The sequence below is a fragment of the Centruroides vittatus genome, unplaced genomic scaffold (assembly GCF_030686945.1).
Source record: "Centruroides vittatus isolate TY-2023 unplaced genomic scaffold, ASM3068694v2 contig_549, whole genome shotgun sequence".
Classification (NCBI taxonomy): domain Eukaryota; kingdom Metazoa; phylum Arthropoda; class Arachnida; order Scorpiones; family Buthidae; genus Centruroides; species Centruroides vittatus.
Window position 1 is genome coordinate 1,399,107 of NW_027122325.1, and position 12,856 is coordinate 1,411,962.

Sequence of the window (12,856 nt, forward strand, 5' to 3'; positions counted from 1 at the left end):
GTTCTGATTGACTAGCGTATGTCGGATGGTCACTCCTCAATGTATTATTATCACTTTGTCCGACTAGGTGGTAGCAGTATTCATAATGATCGGTCTATTTAATAAATTATTGAAATTTATTACAATGCTCGATTTTGTTGGACATTATTCATAATGCCTGTATAATCACTTTGTCTATAACATATACACTGCATATATTTGGGAAAAAACAAGTAAACGTTAACAGAAAAATAAAGATGAATGCAAATAACAATAAAGGTTGACATCAGTATGACTTAGCATTAATGAAAGCTTGACAGTATTGACTCATACCTTCAATAAGAAATTGCAAAAAGTGAGAAGGCAGCGATTGTCATTCAAGCAGAAGAGTGGTTTGGCAGTCACTGAGGGTTTGTGGAGGGGTCATGAAACATGTCTCTCTAGAGTAGATGTTCTATGGGATTGAGATCTGGAGAGTATATGCATGCCAATCCATTTATTCTATTCCCTTATTATAAAGGTATTGGCCAACCAGTCTTGTTCGATGTGGACAAGCATTATTGTCCATTAAAATGAAATCTTTTTCGATTGCACCAGCATAGTGGTTCAGTATCTCATCTCAATGTCTGTGTGAAGTAATGATACCTCCATCAAACACATGGAGATCAGTGCATCCACCTAATGAAAGTTCAGCCCAGACAGTCTTTCCACCACCACTAACAGTATATTTTTCTGTTATGTTCTGTGGTTTGAAACAGGTTCCAACCTTACTCCAGATTAATATAAGCCTGTTATAATGAAAGAACTTATCTGTAAACATGATCTCTTTGTTCTTGAAGCCTACATGCTCCTGACACCACTTCAGGTGGGCCTGTCTGTGTCTGGAGGTTAATGGTACATATATTGCCAGTTGACAGGCACAGAGTCCAGTCTTGTGAAGCCTTCTGGTAACAATTGAGACAGATACCTGTCTTCCTGTGGATGACATAAGGCTAGCATACAGAGATGATATAGATATCCTATTGTTTCTTTTGGCTAGGAGCATTATGTAGCAAGCTAGACTACCTGCTTTACTCCCACTGGCTGTGGAATTGTAAGCTATTGATAATTGTAAGTGAGATTGAATTGGTGCCAATTGAGGCTTTTTCTTCTGCTAGTTCTTTTCCATAATCAGGTTAACTGTTTGAGATTTTGAATAATTGTAAGTTTGTACATAGTACTAATAAGTATATTATTGTTATAAATGTTGTTATAAATCTTTTATCTGGCAGTTGATGATGATACAAAAAGTGATGCTGCATAATTCTATTTACATATTTTTGAGTGTTATGGGATCAATCACATACATTAGTGAATGTTCATTAAATTTTGAATTTAGTTTTTGGGGTTTTGGTAGTTTCCATCCTTAAAACAATAAAATGTCCTCAAAAAAAGAAAAATATTGATAACTAAAAATAATGCCCAAAACATAAAATAATGATTGGACTTCAACTTCTTACATCTGTGTTTCCTAATAAAGTTTTTTATATATATATATTTTTTATGAACTCTGATGCAATGGTTGTTTTGTTGACATTTTGGATGCTCAGGTCTAGTGAATTGTCTTGAGTTTTCTTGTTCTATGATTTAGGTTATCTAGATTAGCCTATATCCAGTTAATAATTCTAGCAATGATTATTATTTTGAAAATGTGATTACAATTTCATGATGTTTTAAAGTTTATTATAAAATAAAAAAATATTAATGTTGAAATATATATACAAAAAAATATTAAAAAATAAAGGAAAGTAATGTTTATAAAATGATGAGAAAACCATCTATTTTGCTATTTAATCAAGACATTTCAAAAAAAGCTTTTATAATTTATTAATGTGCAAATCAATAAATTGTGTTTTAAAAGCTTTTACTGAGGATGAGTGAATGTTTCATTTTAATTTGAGCTGATATGAAATTTCACCTATTAAATAAAGTCAAAAAGAGTTTTGAAATGAAAATGGATTTTTGTTTCTTTTTATAACTCTGTTTTGATGTAAAAATTGAAACTAATTTGTCAATACTGCAAGCACATAAGTGACATAACCATGTAACAAGTGACTGAACTGATCAGAAACAAAGTAAACGATGTTTCAATTTCACTTTTACTTGCATTTCTTTTACTGCAGTTTTACATACACATTGTTTCCTTGTATTTTGGCAATTTTTCTAATTATAATTGCAGGTTTGAGAAGCTACTCTATTTTATTGTAATGTTTTTCTGGATGATGATATAAAATTATTTTTTTATTGCAAATTTCCTGGGATTGTTTTAATTTCTTCCAAATTTCATTTGTGATTAGACATAATTTGAATCCATGATATTCCAAAATATGATTAACATTTGCTATAATTGGCATCATAATGTTCAGTATAAACAGTTTACATTAGAAAGAGTATTTACTAATAAATTAATAACCAATTTTGACAAAATAAAAGCTTGAAAATTATCCTAAAATTAATTTGGATAGTTTAATAGTTTGGACTGATTAGTTCAAAAGTATTCTTTTCAATTAAAATACTTTCCTTATTAAACCTTATTAATACTTTTCCTTATTGCACCAGCATAGTGGTTCAGTATCTCATCTCAATGTCTGTGTGAAGTAATGATACCTCCATCAAACACATGGAGATCAGTGCATCCACCTAATGAAAGTTTTTTTTGTTGTCAATTATAAAGTTTTAATTAACAAAACATTTTCTTATTTAACAGAAATGTTTGGAAATCCTGAGAAAGGAATTCCATGAATTGAGAGCTGTTACTGGTGATCAGTTAATGTACGTGAAAGAAGATCTAATTATACCTCATCACTACACATTTTATGATTTTATTGTGACAAAAGCAAGAGGTAAAAGTGGACCCCTATTTAGTTTTGATGTTCATGATGACATTCGTTTGGTGGGAGATGCCACTGTTGAGAAGGATGAGTCTCATGCTGGAAAAGTTCTTTTACGAAGTTGGTATGAACGCAATAAGCATATATTTCCTGCTTCTAGATGGGAACCTTATGATCCCACAAGAAATTATGAAAAATATACCATATCTGATCGCAAAAAGATATGAGAAAAAGTATATTTAATATACTTCAGAGAGGTATTTGTAAATAATTTTGTTCATATGTTCAAATTGTGTTTTAAAATTACTTTATTAAAATTTAAAACTTAGCTTAATGCATACATTATATAAAATACATATTATTATGTATATAAGTAAATGCTTCTCATCAATATTGAAGAATCATTATATTAATTTTGAAGTAGTTCACTCTTTTAATTTTATAAATACAACACTAATATTTGTTAGTGTTGTATAAAATTATTGTTAACTTATATATTAAAATTTTCTTTTATTAATGAAAAATTCAAAATTTTAATATCAATTTGTGTAAAAACTGTCATTGGTATTTTGAATGTATTAATTCGAAATTTACATAAATAAAAATTAAATATTAAAAAAATATTATTGTCTCATACAGTTAAATTCAAATTTCTAGATAAATGTGGAAGAGTCTTAATTCTACAGTAATTTTTTTTCATCAGTATGCACAATTTCCATTTTCATTTCTGGTCCTTACATCTGATGAATGGTTGTATAATCTCACCAATTCATATGAAGTCATTGTTTCTAGAGATAGTATGCATAAAACAAAATTTTGTTTCATGCAGATTCTGCATAATGAGCTAACAAATTAAGCATTTTTTTAATTGTACTGTACATCAAATGTATTATATGTGTAATTTTACAAAATAATATATATATACAGTCGAGTCTGCATAAGTCATCATAGGTATAACTTGACACTGTTGGTTAAGTAGACAGTTTTCTGTGCCGACTTACATAGGCATTAATGTTAAAAAAACTCTGATTTACTCGACACCATTTAACTCATCATCACTGGATAAATCGATGTACTTTTGCTGTCCCACACTCGTTTAGACGTCTGATAAGTTGACTCCCCTCCTCCTGAAAAAAATGAGTTCACACCGCACAGTAAACCGCGTTTATAAAATTTAATGCCCAAATGAACGATTATGAAAATAAATCTTATATTTAGTATTTAATTAATTTACTTCCAACATTGCCAAATAATAAACAAGGAAAATATCTAATAAGTAATTTTTTTTCTATTTCACAAATTTTTAAATAGAAATTTAATTTTTCATTATAAATTTAAAATAAAATATTTTTGCAAAGCGAATTATTTACAATTAATACTATTATTTAATTATAAATTATTACTACATTGTAATGGAATAGGCCTAAACTATTATATATAATGCTTTGAATCTATTCAGTAATTTCTCGGCTGAAATTGAATGTTACCGTGTAATAAAGAATTTACGGAAATCTGTAAAGCGGGAACTTTTATTATGATGATATCATTTCTATGCAGGGGCGGACTGGCCTTAAAATTTTTGAGTGGAAAAAATTATTATCGACCCAGCCCATAAATAAAAAAAATGTCTTTTTTTCTATTTATATTTAAATATATTCAAAATACAACATTGACAAAAATTGCAATAAGCACAAGTCTAGAACATTAAATTTTATTTAGAAGTTTGCTTTGTTGAACAATAATATTAATGACATCATCAGAATCTATTTCATTTAAAATAGCCTTCTCCACTGACATTAACACAAGGCTTCTAGATTTTCTTGCGAGATACTTGATCTTAATGAATTTTAACGTAGAAAAGCTCCGTTCATAGGACACTTGTGTTACAGACATAGACAGTAAATATTTGTATTTGTGCTATATTAATAAATGTCTTTTAAATAAATTATTTTTTTTGGGTATTGGATTCATTTTTCCTTTTAATATATTTTTAACTCTTTCAAATATTTTAGGTATATATATATTAAATTTACACATTTTTTATTTTTTTCAAACTTTCTATTTTTATTAACATTACCATTAATCCAATTTAACCATTTTTCTAATATTTTTTTTAGGATAACTATTAAGTAAAAACATTTTTATCACTTGTTCTATTTCTATTTCTCGATTTGGTAATTGACTCGTTCTATTTTTAATTTTATCTATGTACATTTTAAAAATATTAAATTTCATAGCTTGTGGAACCCCGGATTTATAATTAAGTACAGTACCTTTGGTATTTGCATAGGTTTTACATATTTTTTATATTCTAAGTTGTTATCAGTTCTAATAATGGTTACATCTAAAAAATTTATACAATTATTAATTTACTGGAAGAAATCATCTATATTACTGTAATGCGGCTTTATGAAAAATGTATTAGACTCGTTGCCCTCTAGAATTGGAATACTGACTTGCATTGCTTGCAAAATTTCTTTATTTTTCTCTTTCTCAAATTTGTTTTGATCAGTTTGAGCATTATCGACATTAGCTACGTCGGTTGAAGTTGCAGATGTGTTATTTTCACTTTCTTGAATACTAATATCTTTATTTATATTTCCCCACTGATTCGCATCGTCGTTGTTAGACATATTTCAGACTGGCATTTAAAGTTTTGTTAAACATTTGTTGTATACCTGTAGCACTGTTCAGCTACTAACTCCAAATCACGTTTTCTTTTTCAATTCCTACTATTAGTTCACACTCTCCCTATTTTATATATCTTGTTCAAATTTTCAATCGTTAATAAAATACTTTTTATTCATCCACTCAAGTTTAAATACATTTTTTAAACTTGTAGTGGATGACACTTGATGTTAATACAGTTTTTTCAGATATTAATTCATTAATTAATTAAATTTAAACTGTGGCGCCCGTCAGCAATATGCCGATTTCGACCGATAGAGGGCGCGAGGAGAAAAAAGCGAACTTTGAACTACTCATTCACTTTTCGGACGTTAGAACAAGTGGTCAGCACAAGCAATCTCCGACCTTCGATCGATGTCGGGTAGTAAACATATTGTATTGTATATTACTGTATATACTTGTGAAGAACCCTTTATTTATTTATAAAACTTTTTGTTTAATTGTATTCCTAAAAGCTCTGAGGGATCCAGCACCCAAATCATAACTACTCCATAAGATTTAATACTACAACACTTCGGATCCATTATTACTTTTGGTTTTTTTTTTCCTTGAGAAACGAAGGAGATGCATAAATCACAGGAAAAAGTAAAAGTAACAAGTAATAAAAAAAAAAAAATTTCTTTTATATAAGATATTTATGTATATACATATTTATATTAATTGTAATCTATATATATAATCGAGACGAGTTGATAATAATAATAATAATAATAATAATAATAATAATAATAATCAGTGCAGAGCCCAAACGGTAAGGAGTTGAAAGTTGAAATTTGGTACACAGTTATGGTACGTCACGAGGACGCACACTAAAAAGGGATTTTTCGAAATTCCTCCCCACGGGGGACAGGGACAGGATTAAGTCTTAACACTTCCATCAACAATGGAAGTGTCAAGTAACAATGGAATTGTTAAGAGAGAGCGACGTGCAAGACGCAGATGCAGTTTTTTTCGTTTTTGCGGGAAATCGAACATATTTTTAGACCCATCTAACAATTCTCTAATTAGTCTAGAAACAGGGGGACCCAATTCTTGCATTCTGTGAAAACTGGTAAGGTTAACTATAACGTAATAATCTTAATCTTCGCTACCGTTACTTTTGCCCGAGCAACGCCGGCCTACCTGCTAGTTATTTAATAAAAAGTAACTAAATAAAATTTTTCTTTGTTGACCGAAGTAGGAATTCAACTTTAATTTTTTTTTTTTTTTTTTTTTTAATATTACTTGTTTTTCTCTTAGGATGCTTTGTGTTTGGGCCGAGTCGGGCCAATGTAGTGTTGGACTCGGGTCGGCGGACTAATTTAACTTCGGACTCGGGTAGGGCCGGGTAAAACGATAAAGGCTTACACATATATCTATATTACACCTAAAATTTGAAATTTATCTTACTCGACGAAAAAATAAATAAATAAATGAAATTTTTTAAACATAAAATTGAACAAAACGGTATATTATGTACTGTACATATTTAGAAAAACGGACCAAATTGTATACTGCCTGTGTGGAATTTTCCACATTTTCCACGTGGCCAGTCCGCCCGTTTCTATGAGTCAAGTTATCAAACCGATTTTGAAAACTCGTAAAAATATCAGTATAGTTACCAATTGTCAGCGTTTTTAAAGAATTTGAATACATCACATAAACACGTCATTTAACGAGTCTAACACAAATATATTGTCATACGCCGAAGAATTGTATGTATTTTATTACGAACGATTGAAGCGAGCCAGAACGACGTTCTCAGATTCCTTCAATTGGGAAAGAACTAAGATTAATATTTTTATATATGTATGAGAATTTAAGCTCAAATGTGATAATTTTAAATGGAAGATACGATAAATTGCATCTTCTAGTCTGTCAACTTTAGTGCAGTCATGTTGGCGGTTAAATCAATTATGGAAACGAACTACTTTTACAGTTATACGTAATATAATTTTTAGGAAAATCAGTGAAATGAAAAATTCGGCGACTTTTTGTGACTTTGGATATCAGAGCACTTTTTGTGTGAGTTCTGAATGCACTTTTTGTGTGAGTTTCCTGCAATGAAGTTTCTAACAAAAGCGATTACGAGCTTGCTGCAGCCATCGTGTTTGTGTATTGGTAAATAAATATGTTGGCTTTCTTTATTTTTTGTGTATTCAGTATATTGTATTGAAGAAAATCGTTTGTCTTATGGCCGAGCATTCAAGGTGGCAGCCTACTGTTCTGAGGGACATGGGTTCGAATCCGAACTGGGAGACCCTATTCTGAGCTCTTCCGATAACTCAACGAGAGCGATACACGGGATATTCGATAAGTCCTCTTAGCGAAAGGCAGTTAACGAACCTTAGACAAATCGCTATTCTGTGCTCCACGTTAAGTGGGTTTCGCTACGGGTAGTCGGTCGAGATGCGTCTGGGTTCCATGCTATCGATAGCTATTACGCTTTAACCAATCACAGTTTAGTTAACATTGTATTTTTGTCACGTGACTGCAACCCGCCATTTTCTAAGCGAAGCACGTGGTTTTAGCATTGTCGTGTATCAGCGCTAGTGAAATAGTTTTGTTTGAAAATGTCGAAGAAAGGACAACGAAGCCAGCGAACTACGAGTCGCCAGTCCGAGATGCTCGTTAATTTTATGGAAGACAACCCGAAATTAATGTCAGAGAAGTTAGATGCTTCCTTCACCGTAAAAGATCGCCAGAAATTGTGGCAAGAAATAGCCGACCGTCTGAATTCCGATGGAGTCGGCTCACAAAAACATCCAGAAAGATGGCGAAAAGTAACTGATAGTCGTATATTTATATATTTATATTCAAAGCTATCATTTTAATTTATACATATGCGAATAAAACCTATTTCAGAAATAATGTTCACGCTATAGCTACTTACTTTAAATTTTAACAAGAAAGCAATTACATTATTCATACAATATTCTTAAACAGTTAAGGTAATTATTTTTAAGCAATACAACAACATAGTTTATTAACTCTCTCTCCAATTGCTCGTGAAGTAAATCATTCTTACACCAAAAGACGCCATGTTGTTTTCACTTTCGTTACGTTCCTAACGGCAGCTCCAGAGTGACCGATAACAAAAGCTTAGTTATCGCAAGTGGCTATCGGCACCGAAAACGAAACGTACGGCTCGGAATAGCATTTTCACGATTGATTAAACGCGAATCACGTGGTTCCGATAGAAACTGGTTTTTATCGTATTCGTTAGCTTAACGATACTACTCAGAATAGGTCCCCTGGGTCGATAAATCCCAGGAATTTTTCGGGGGGTGGTCCGTCCGGATATGTCGGGCCCTGACCCTCACCACCCGGTCGCTCCATTGTAAGCCTGGCCAAACCCATAATGGGCTTGCTTAAAGAGGCCCTCTTAGTGTCCACAGGGCGGAAAGAGTTATAAAAAAAAGAACAAAATGGTTACGCGGCCCGTGGTCGTCATTTTCTCAGTTATCTGGCCCACTGTGAAAATTTTGGTGACTCCTGCATTAGAATATACAAACCGTATGGTAGGAACTTTCTCAAGAAAAGACTCTAGATTGTTCTTTGCGATCTGTGGAATTTTACAAAGATTTATAATCTTTCTAAAGTCCTAAAAATTTCAAAGAACCATCATCAGCTTTACTATTTTACAAAGATTTGTAATCTTTGTAAAATAGTAAGGCTGATGATTGTTTTATAATGCAGGGGAGATCCTGCAATGCTGTGTGGGAAAAGGAAAACATATTCAGTATGGTAAGAAAAAGACAGAGATAGGAAATAAATAACGAGAAAAATTATTGTCCTTAATAATTGCAGTGAAAGTCGACAAACTGACTGATAGCAATTGTCATGAGTAGGTTGTACTGTAACGAAATAAATTATTAACTAGAGTACCTAGATATTAGAGTAGCGACATACGAGTCATTGCCGCCATGTTCTGTCAACTGTCATCACGAATAAAATGCTTTATTAAACTAAGAAAAATCGTCATTTCTTAATGTAAACCCATAGACCACGTGATGGTCAGTTGACAGAACATGGCGGCGATGACTCGTATGTCGCTACTCTGATATCTAGGTACTCTATTATTAACAAAGCAAAACATCGCACAAAGGCGTATAACAGAAGACACTCATTAAGTAATATCAAGATGGATATATCATAAATTTACACCTAGATATGTCCCGTAAAATATTTGACCTTTTTTTAAATTGTGATGTTAAAAAGCAGCGGTCACCAACCGGCTGTCCGTGGACCACTGATGGTCCGCGAAAAAATTTTGGTGGTCTGTGGAAAACTTTGATCATTCAAACTTTGATCATTCATACTTCGCGTAACATTGATCAACTCAATGTTACGCGAAATATTACGAAAGAAATGCAAAATGCTTGGTTGCTTTTACTCACTCATTTGGGATTTTTTATTCGAATCTAAGACCAAACACGAAATGACTGTTATCAATAAATAATCATGTCAATAAATCAATAAATAGCATTGTGAGTGCGATTGTCAGTCTTCGTGGAATAAAGAGTCAAAAACCCATAAACTTACTTCAAACATCAGCAACAAACTTCACACTAATTTGTCATAATTAAACAAGTGAATTTCACTTTTATGATCATTATTTTATAGATGTTTGTATCGTTTTAAAAAAATTCATCAAAACTGTGAGTTTAGTGATCCCTAAGATCAGAAAGGTTGACAACCGCTATTATAAAGCTTTGTTTTTTTCGCTTTTTATGCTGTCAGCGTTTTACTACCAATGTCCCAGATACTCCCCATTTTAAAGATTGGCAAGTACTGTATATATCAAAATTTCTATATAAACGTAATCATCGAAACGGGGCCGGATGGCAAAGCGGATAAGATGGCAGCCTACGTTCTTAAGGATCCGGAATGCAATCAAACAAGTCGAAAAACCCCAGGAATTTTTCGGAAGGTGGTCCATCCGGATATGTTGGGTCCTGTCTCTCACCACCCAGCCACCCCATTGTGGGCCTGACCGAACTCATAACGGGCTTTCTAAAAAAAGCCCGATTAGTGCTCACAGAAAGAAAAAGTTAAATAAATCATGGAAACGTTCCCTCATTTCTGAAATAACTATTGGGTTGGTATCCAATAAATGTATTGATTTTAAGAACATCAAAAAAATTAGGTTTAAAAGTATAGTAAAATAAATGTTAGAAATATGTATGAATATTTCTTCTTAAAATTGTTTGTGAAATTCAAAAAATTAACTTATTTATAATACAGTAAAATGCTACAAGTTTCAATTAGTATAAAATTTATTTAGAAAATTATATTTTATAAATAACATTACAATAATTCATAGTTTGTCTCAATAAAATAGTATTTTAAAAATATAATTTAAATGTATTGCTTTAATTTATAATTTACAATATACGTTTGGTAACAGAATAAAATATATGTGTATGTACAATATGCATATTATAATTTTCTATTGATCCGAAAATTTATTTACACATGAGAATTTATTTAATTGCAATAAAAATACAAAAATGAATCATATAAATCACACAATAATTTAAAAGAAAAAAGGTTTATCTATGTACACTATAAATAATCAAACATTTCTCAACTTTCTCAATATCAATATTCAAACAAAACTCAATATTTTTCGTGTTCTATGTTAAAATTTTGTATTTAAATATATAAAATTTAATATGGTGTTTATTTTAAATATAAATGTTTACGTTATTTTTCATGATAAAGAGAATGAAGAGAATCTCAAAATGAATTTTTCGATATCAAAGACTATTTATTCACTTAACTAAAGATTAACATTGGCGCTTGGACATTTTTGGACCACACCAGGTAAACATTTTCCATCTACATGATATAAACCTTAATTTGAAAGTGATTATTATAGAATAAAATATTATTTTTGCCTTCTGTAATTTAATATTTAAGGAATGATTATGAAAATAAAACTTTTGCATTTATTTAATATAATTTAATATGTAATTTTTATGAGTAATATATTATAAATACATAATTTTTTTAATTAACTAATATTTTTGTATAATTTATTTTAATGATAATTTTCTACTTGAATATGTTAATGTTACTTAATTCAAACTTGATCTATGGATTGAGCAATTTGTTGTTCCAATTGCTTCTTTCCAGCAACTGTTTGCTTTATAGTCATTCTGAGAATATTATTGAAAAATAAGCGAATTAAAGTATTAAAGAAAATTAATTTAAATGTAACTCTCATTAACCAATATTCAAATATTTGCTGTTTCTTTGCTTTAAAATGAATAGGAATATGAATAATTTCGAACCAAAATTTCATCATCGCCTCCCAGCTAAGACAAGGAACAAAAATTGTCATTGCCCTTATAATATTTTGACTCATTGTAGAACATTCTTCCCTTTGTCGTACGATATTTGGTTTAAATATTTCATCCACTATCTCTCTACAGATTTTCCTACATTCACCTAAACCGTTTGTACATATATTATATTTATCATATATGCCTAATTGATAACCTATTCCTCTCCAAAAATGTACTAGACATTCGAGATCTTCTTCGTTGCAAGACATTCCTATTTGTTTTGGGTATAATATTATAAATCCAATAAAAGAATATTGAGTAAGCGCCATTTCGTATTGAGATAAAGAAAGTTGATTTTGTTTCTTAACTGCGTTTAACTTTTTAGCCACTTCGTTATGTGTTTTTCTGACAAAAATTATTGATTTGTAGGCAGGATCTTCTGGATTCCATATATCACCTTCATACCACATCTTAATGTGAACGAGTGTACTTAAATAACGTCGAAAAATATCTAGAACAGTCGACGATTTTTTTGTCGCTAGTAATGTTGTTATTATAGATGGCACATGGACGGTAAATATCAATCCAGTCAAATGAGCAAAAAATATACTGGTAAAAAAAATAATAATAATTTTAAATATATGAATAATGTTTAGAAATTTTTATGTATTTACTTAATTTTTATATTTACCTGAAGAAATATTTTTTAAATATTTTTCTTGCTTCATAAAATTTCTTCTTATCTAACCAGTGTGGGATTTCATTACTAGGAAAACCATGATCTCCTTTAATTACCGTACCTTCTTTTAATGTACTTAATGTAGTCATGATGCTTAATTATAAATCTGTAAATAAAGTATATTTATTTTAGTTTTTTAAAATTTTATGTATAAGAATATTCTGCATAAGTTTGAAAAATCAAAGAGAAATATGCTATCGCGGAGGAATATGTTTTAACTTACACAGTGTGAAGAGATATAAGTTAAAATGATCTTAAGGAAACTGTATGAAAAATAAAATAAAAGACTAGAAAGTAAAAATAATATG

At 30.6% G+C, this 12,856-nt stretch overlaps 2 protein-coding genes across 3 annotated transcripts in view; one reads left to right on the plus strand and one right to left on the minus strand.

Annotated features, from left to right (window-relative positions):
• The window catches only part of LOC136978699 (protein FAM50 homolog), a 335,477-nt gene extending 332,173 nt beyond the window's left edge, over positions 1-3,304 (plus strand). The window contains exon 7 of one of the 2 annotated variants that reach the window (XM_067274466.1): positions 2,726-3,303. In XM_067274466.1, the coding sequence (XP_067130567.1) occupies positions 2,726-3,076 (351 nt within the window). In that variant the 3' untranslated portion in view covers positions 3,077-3,303. Of the gene's footprint in view, positions 1-2,725 lie in introns of both variants that reach the window. The other variant, XM_067274467.1, reaches the window with a different exon arrangement.
• Positions 3,305-11,604: 8,300 nt separating this feature from the next.
• Positions 11,605-12,637, minus strand: LOC136978600 (uncharacterized). Its single transcript, XM_067274339.1, has 2 exons — positions 12,501-12,637; positions 11,605-12,418 (listed from the first exon to the last, which is right to left on the minus strand). The coding sequence occupies exons 1-2, from the start codon at positions 12,635-12,637 to the stop codon at positions 11,605-11,607; spliced, it is 951 nt and encodes a 316-aa protein (XP_067130440.1).
• Positions 12,638-12,856: the final 219 nt, after the last annotated feature.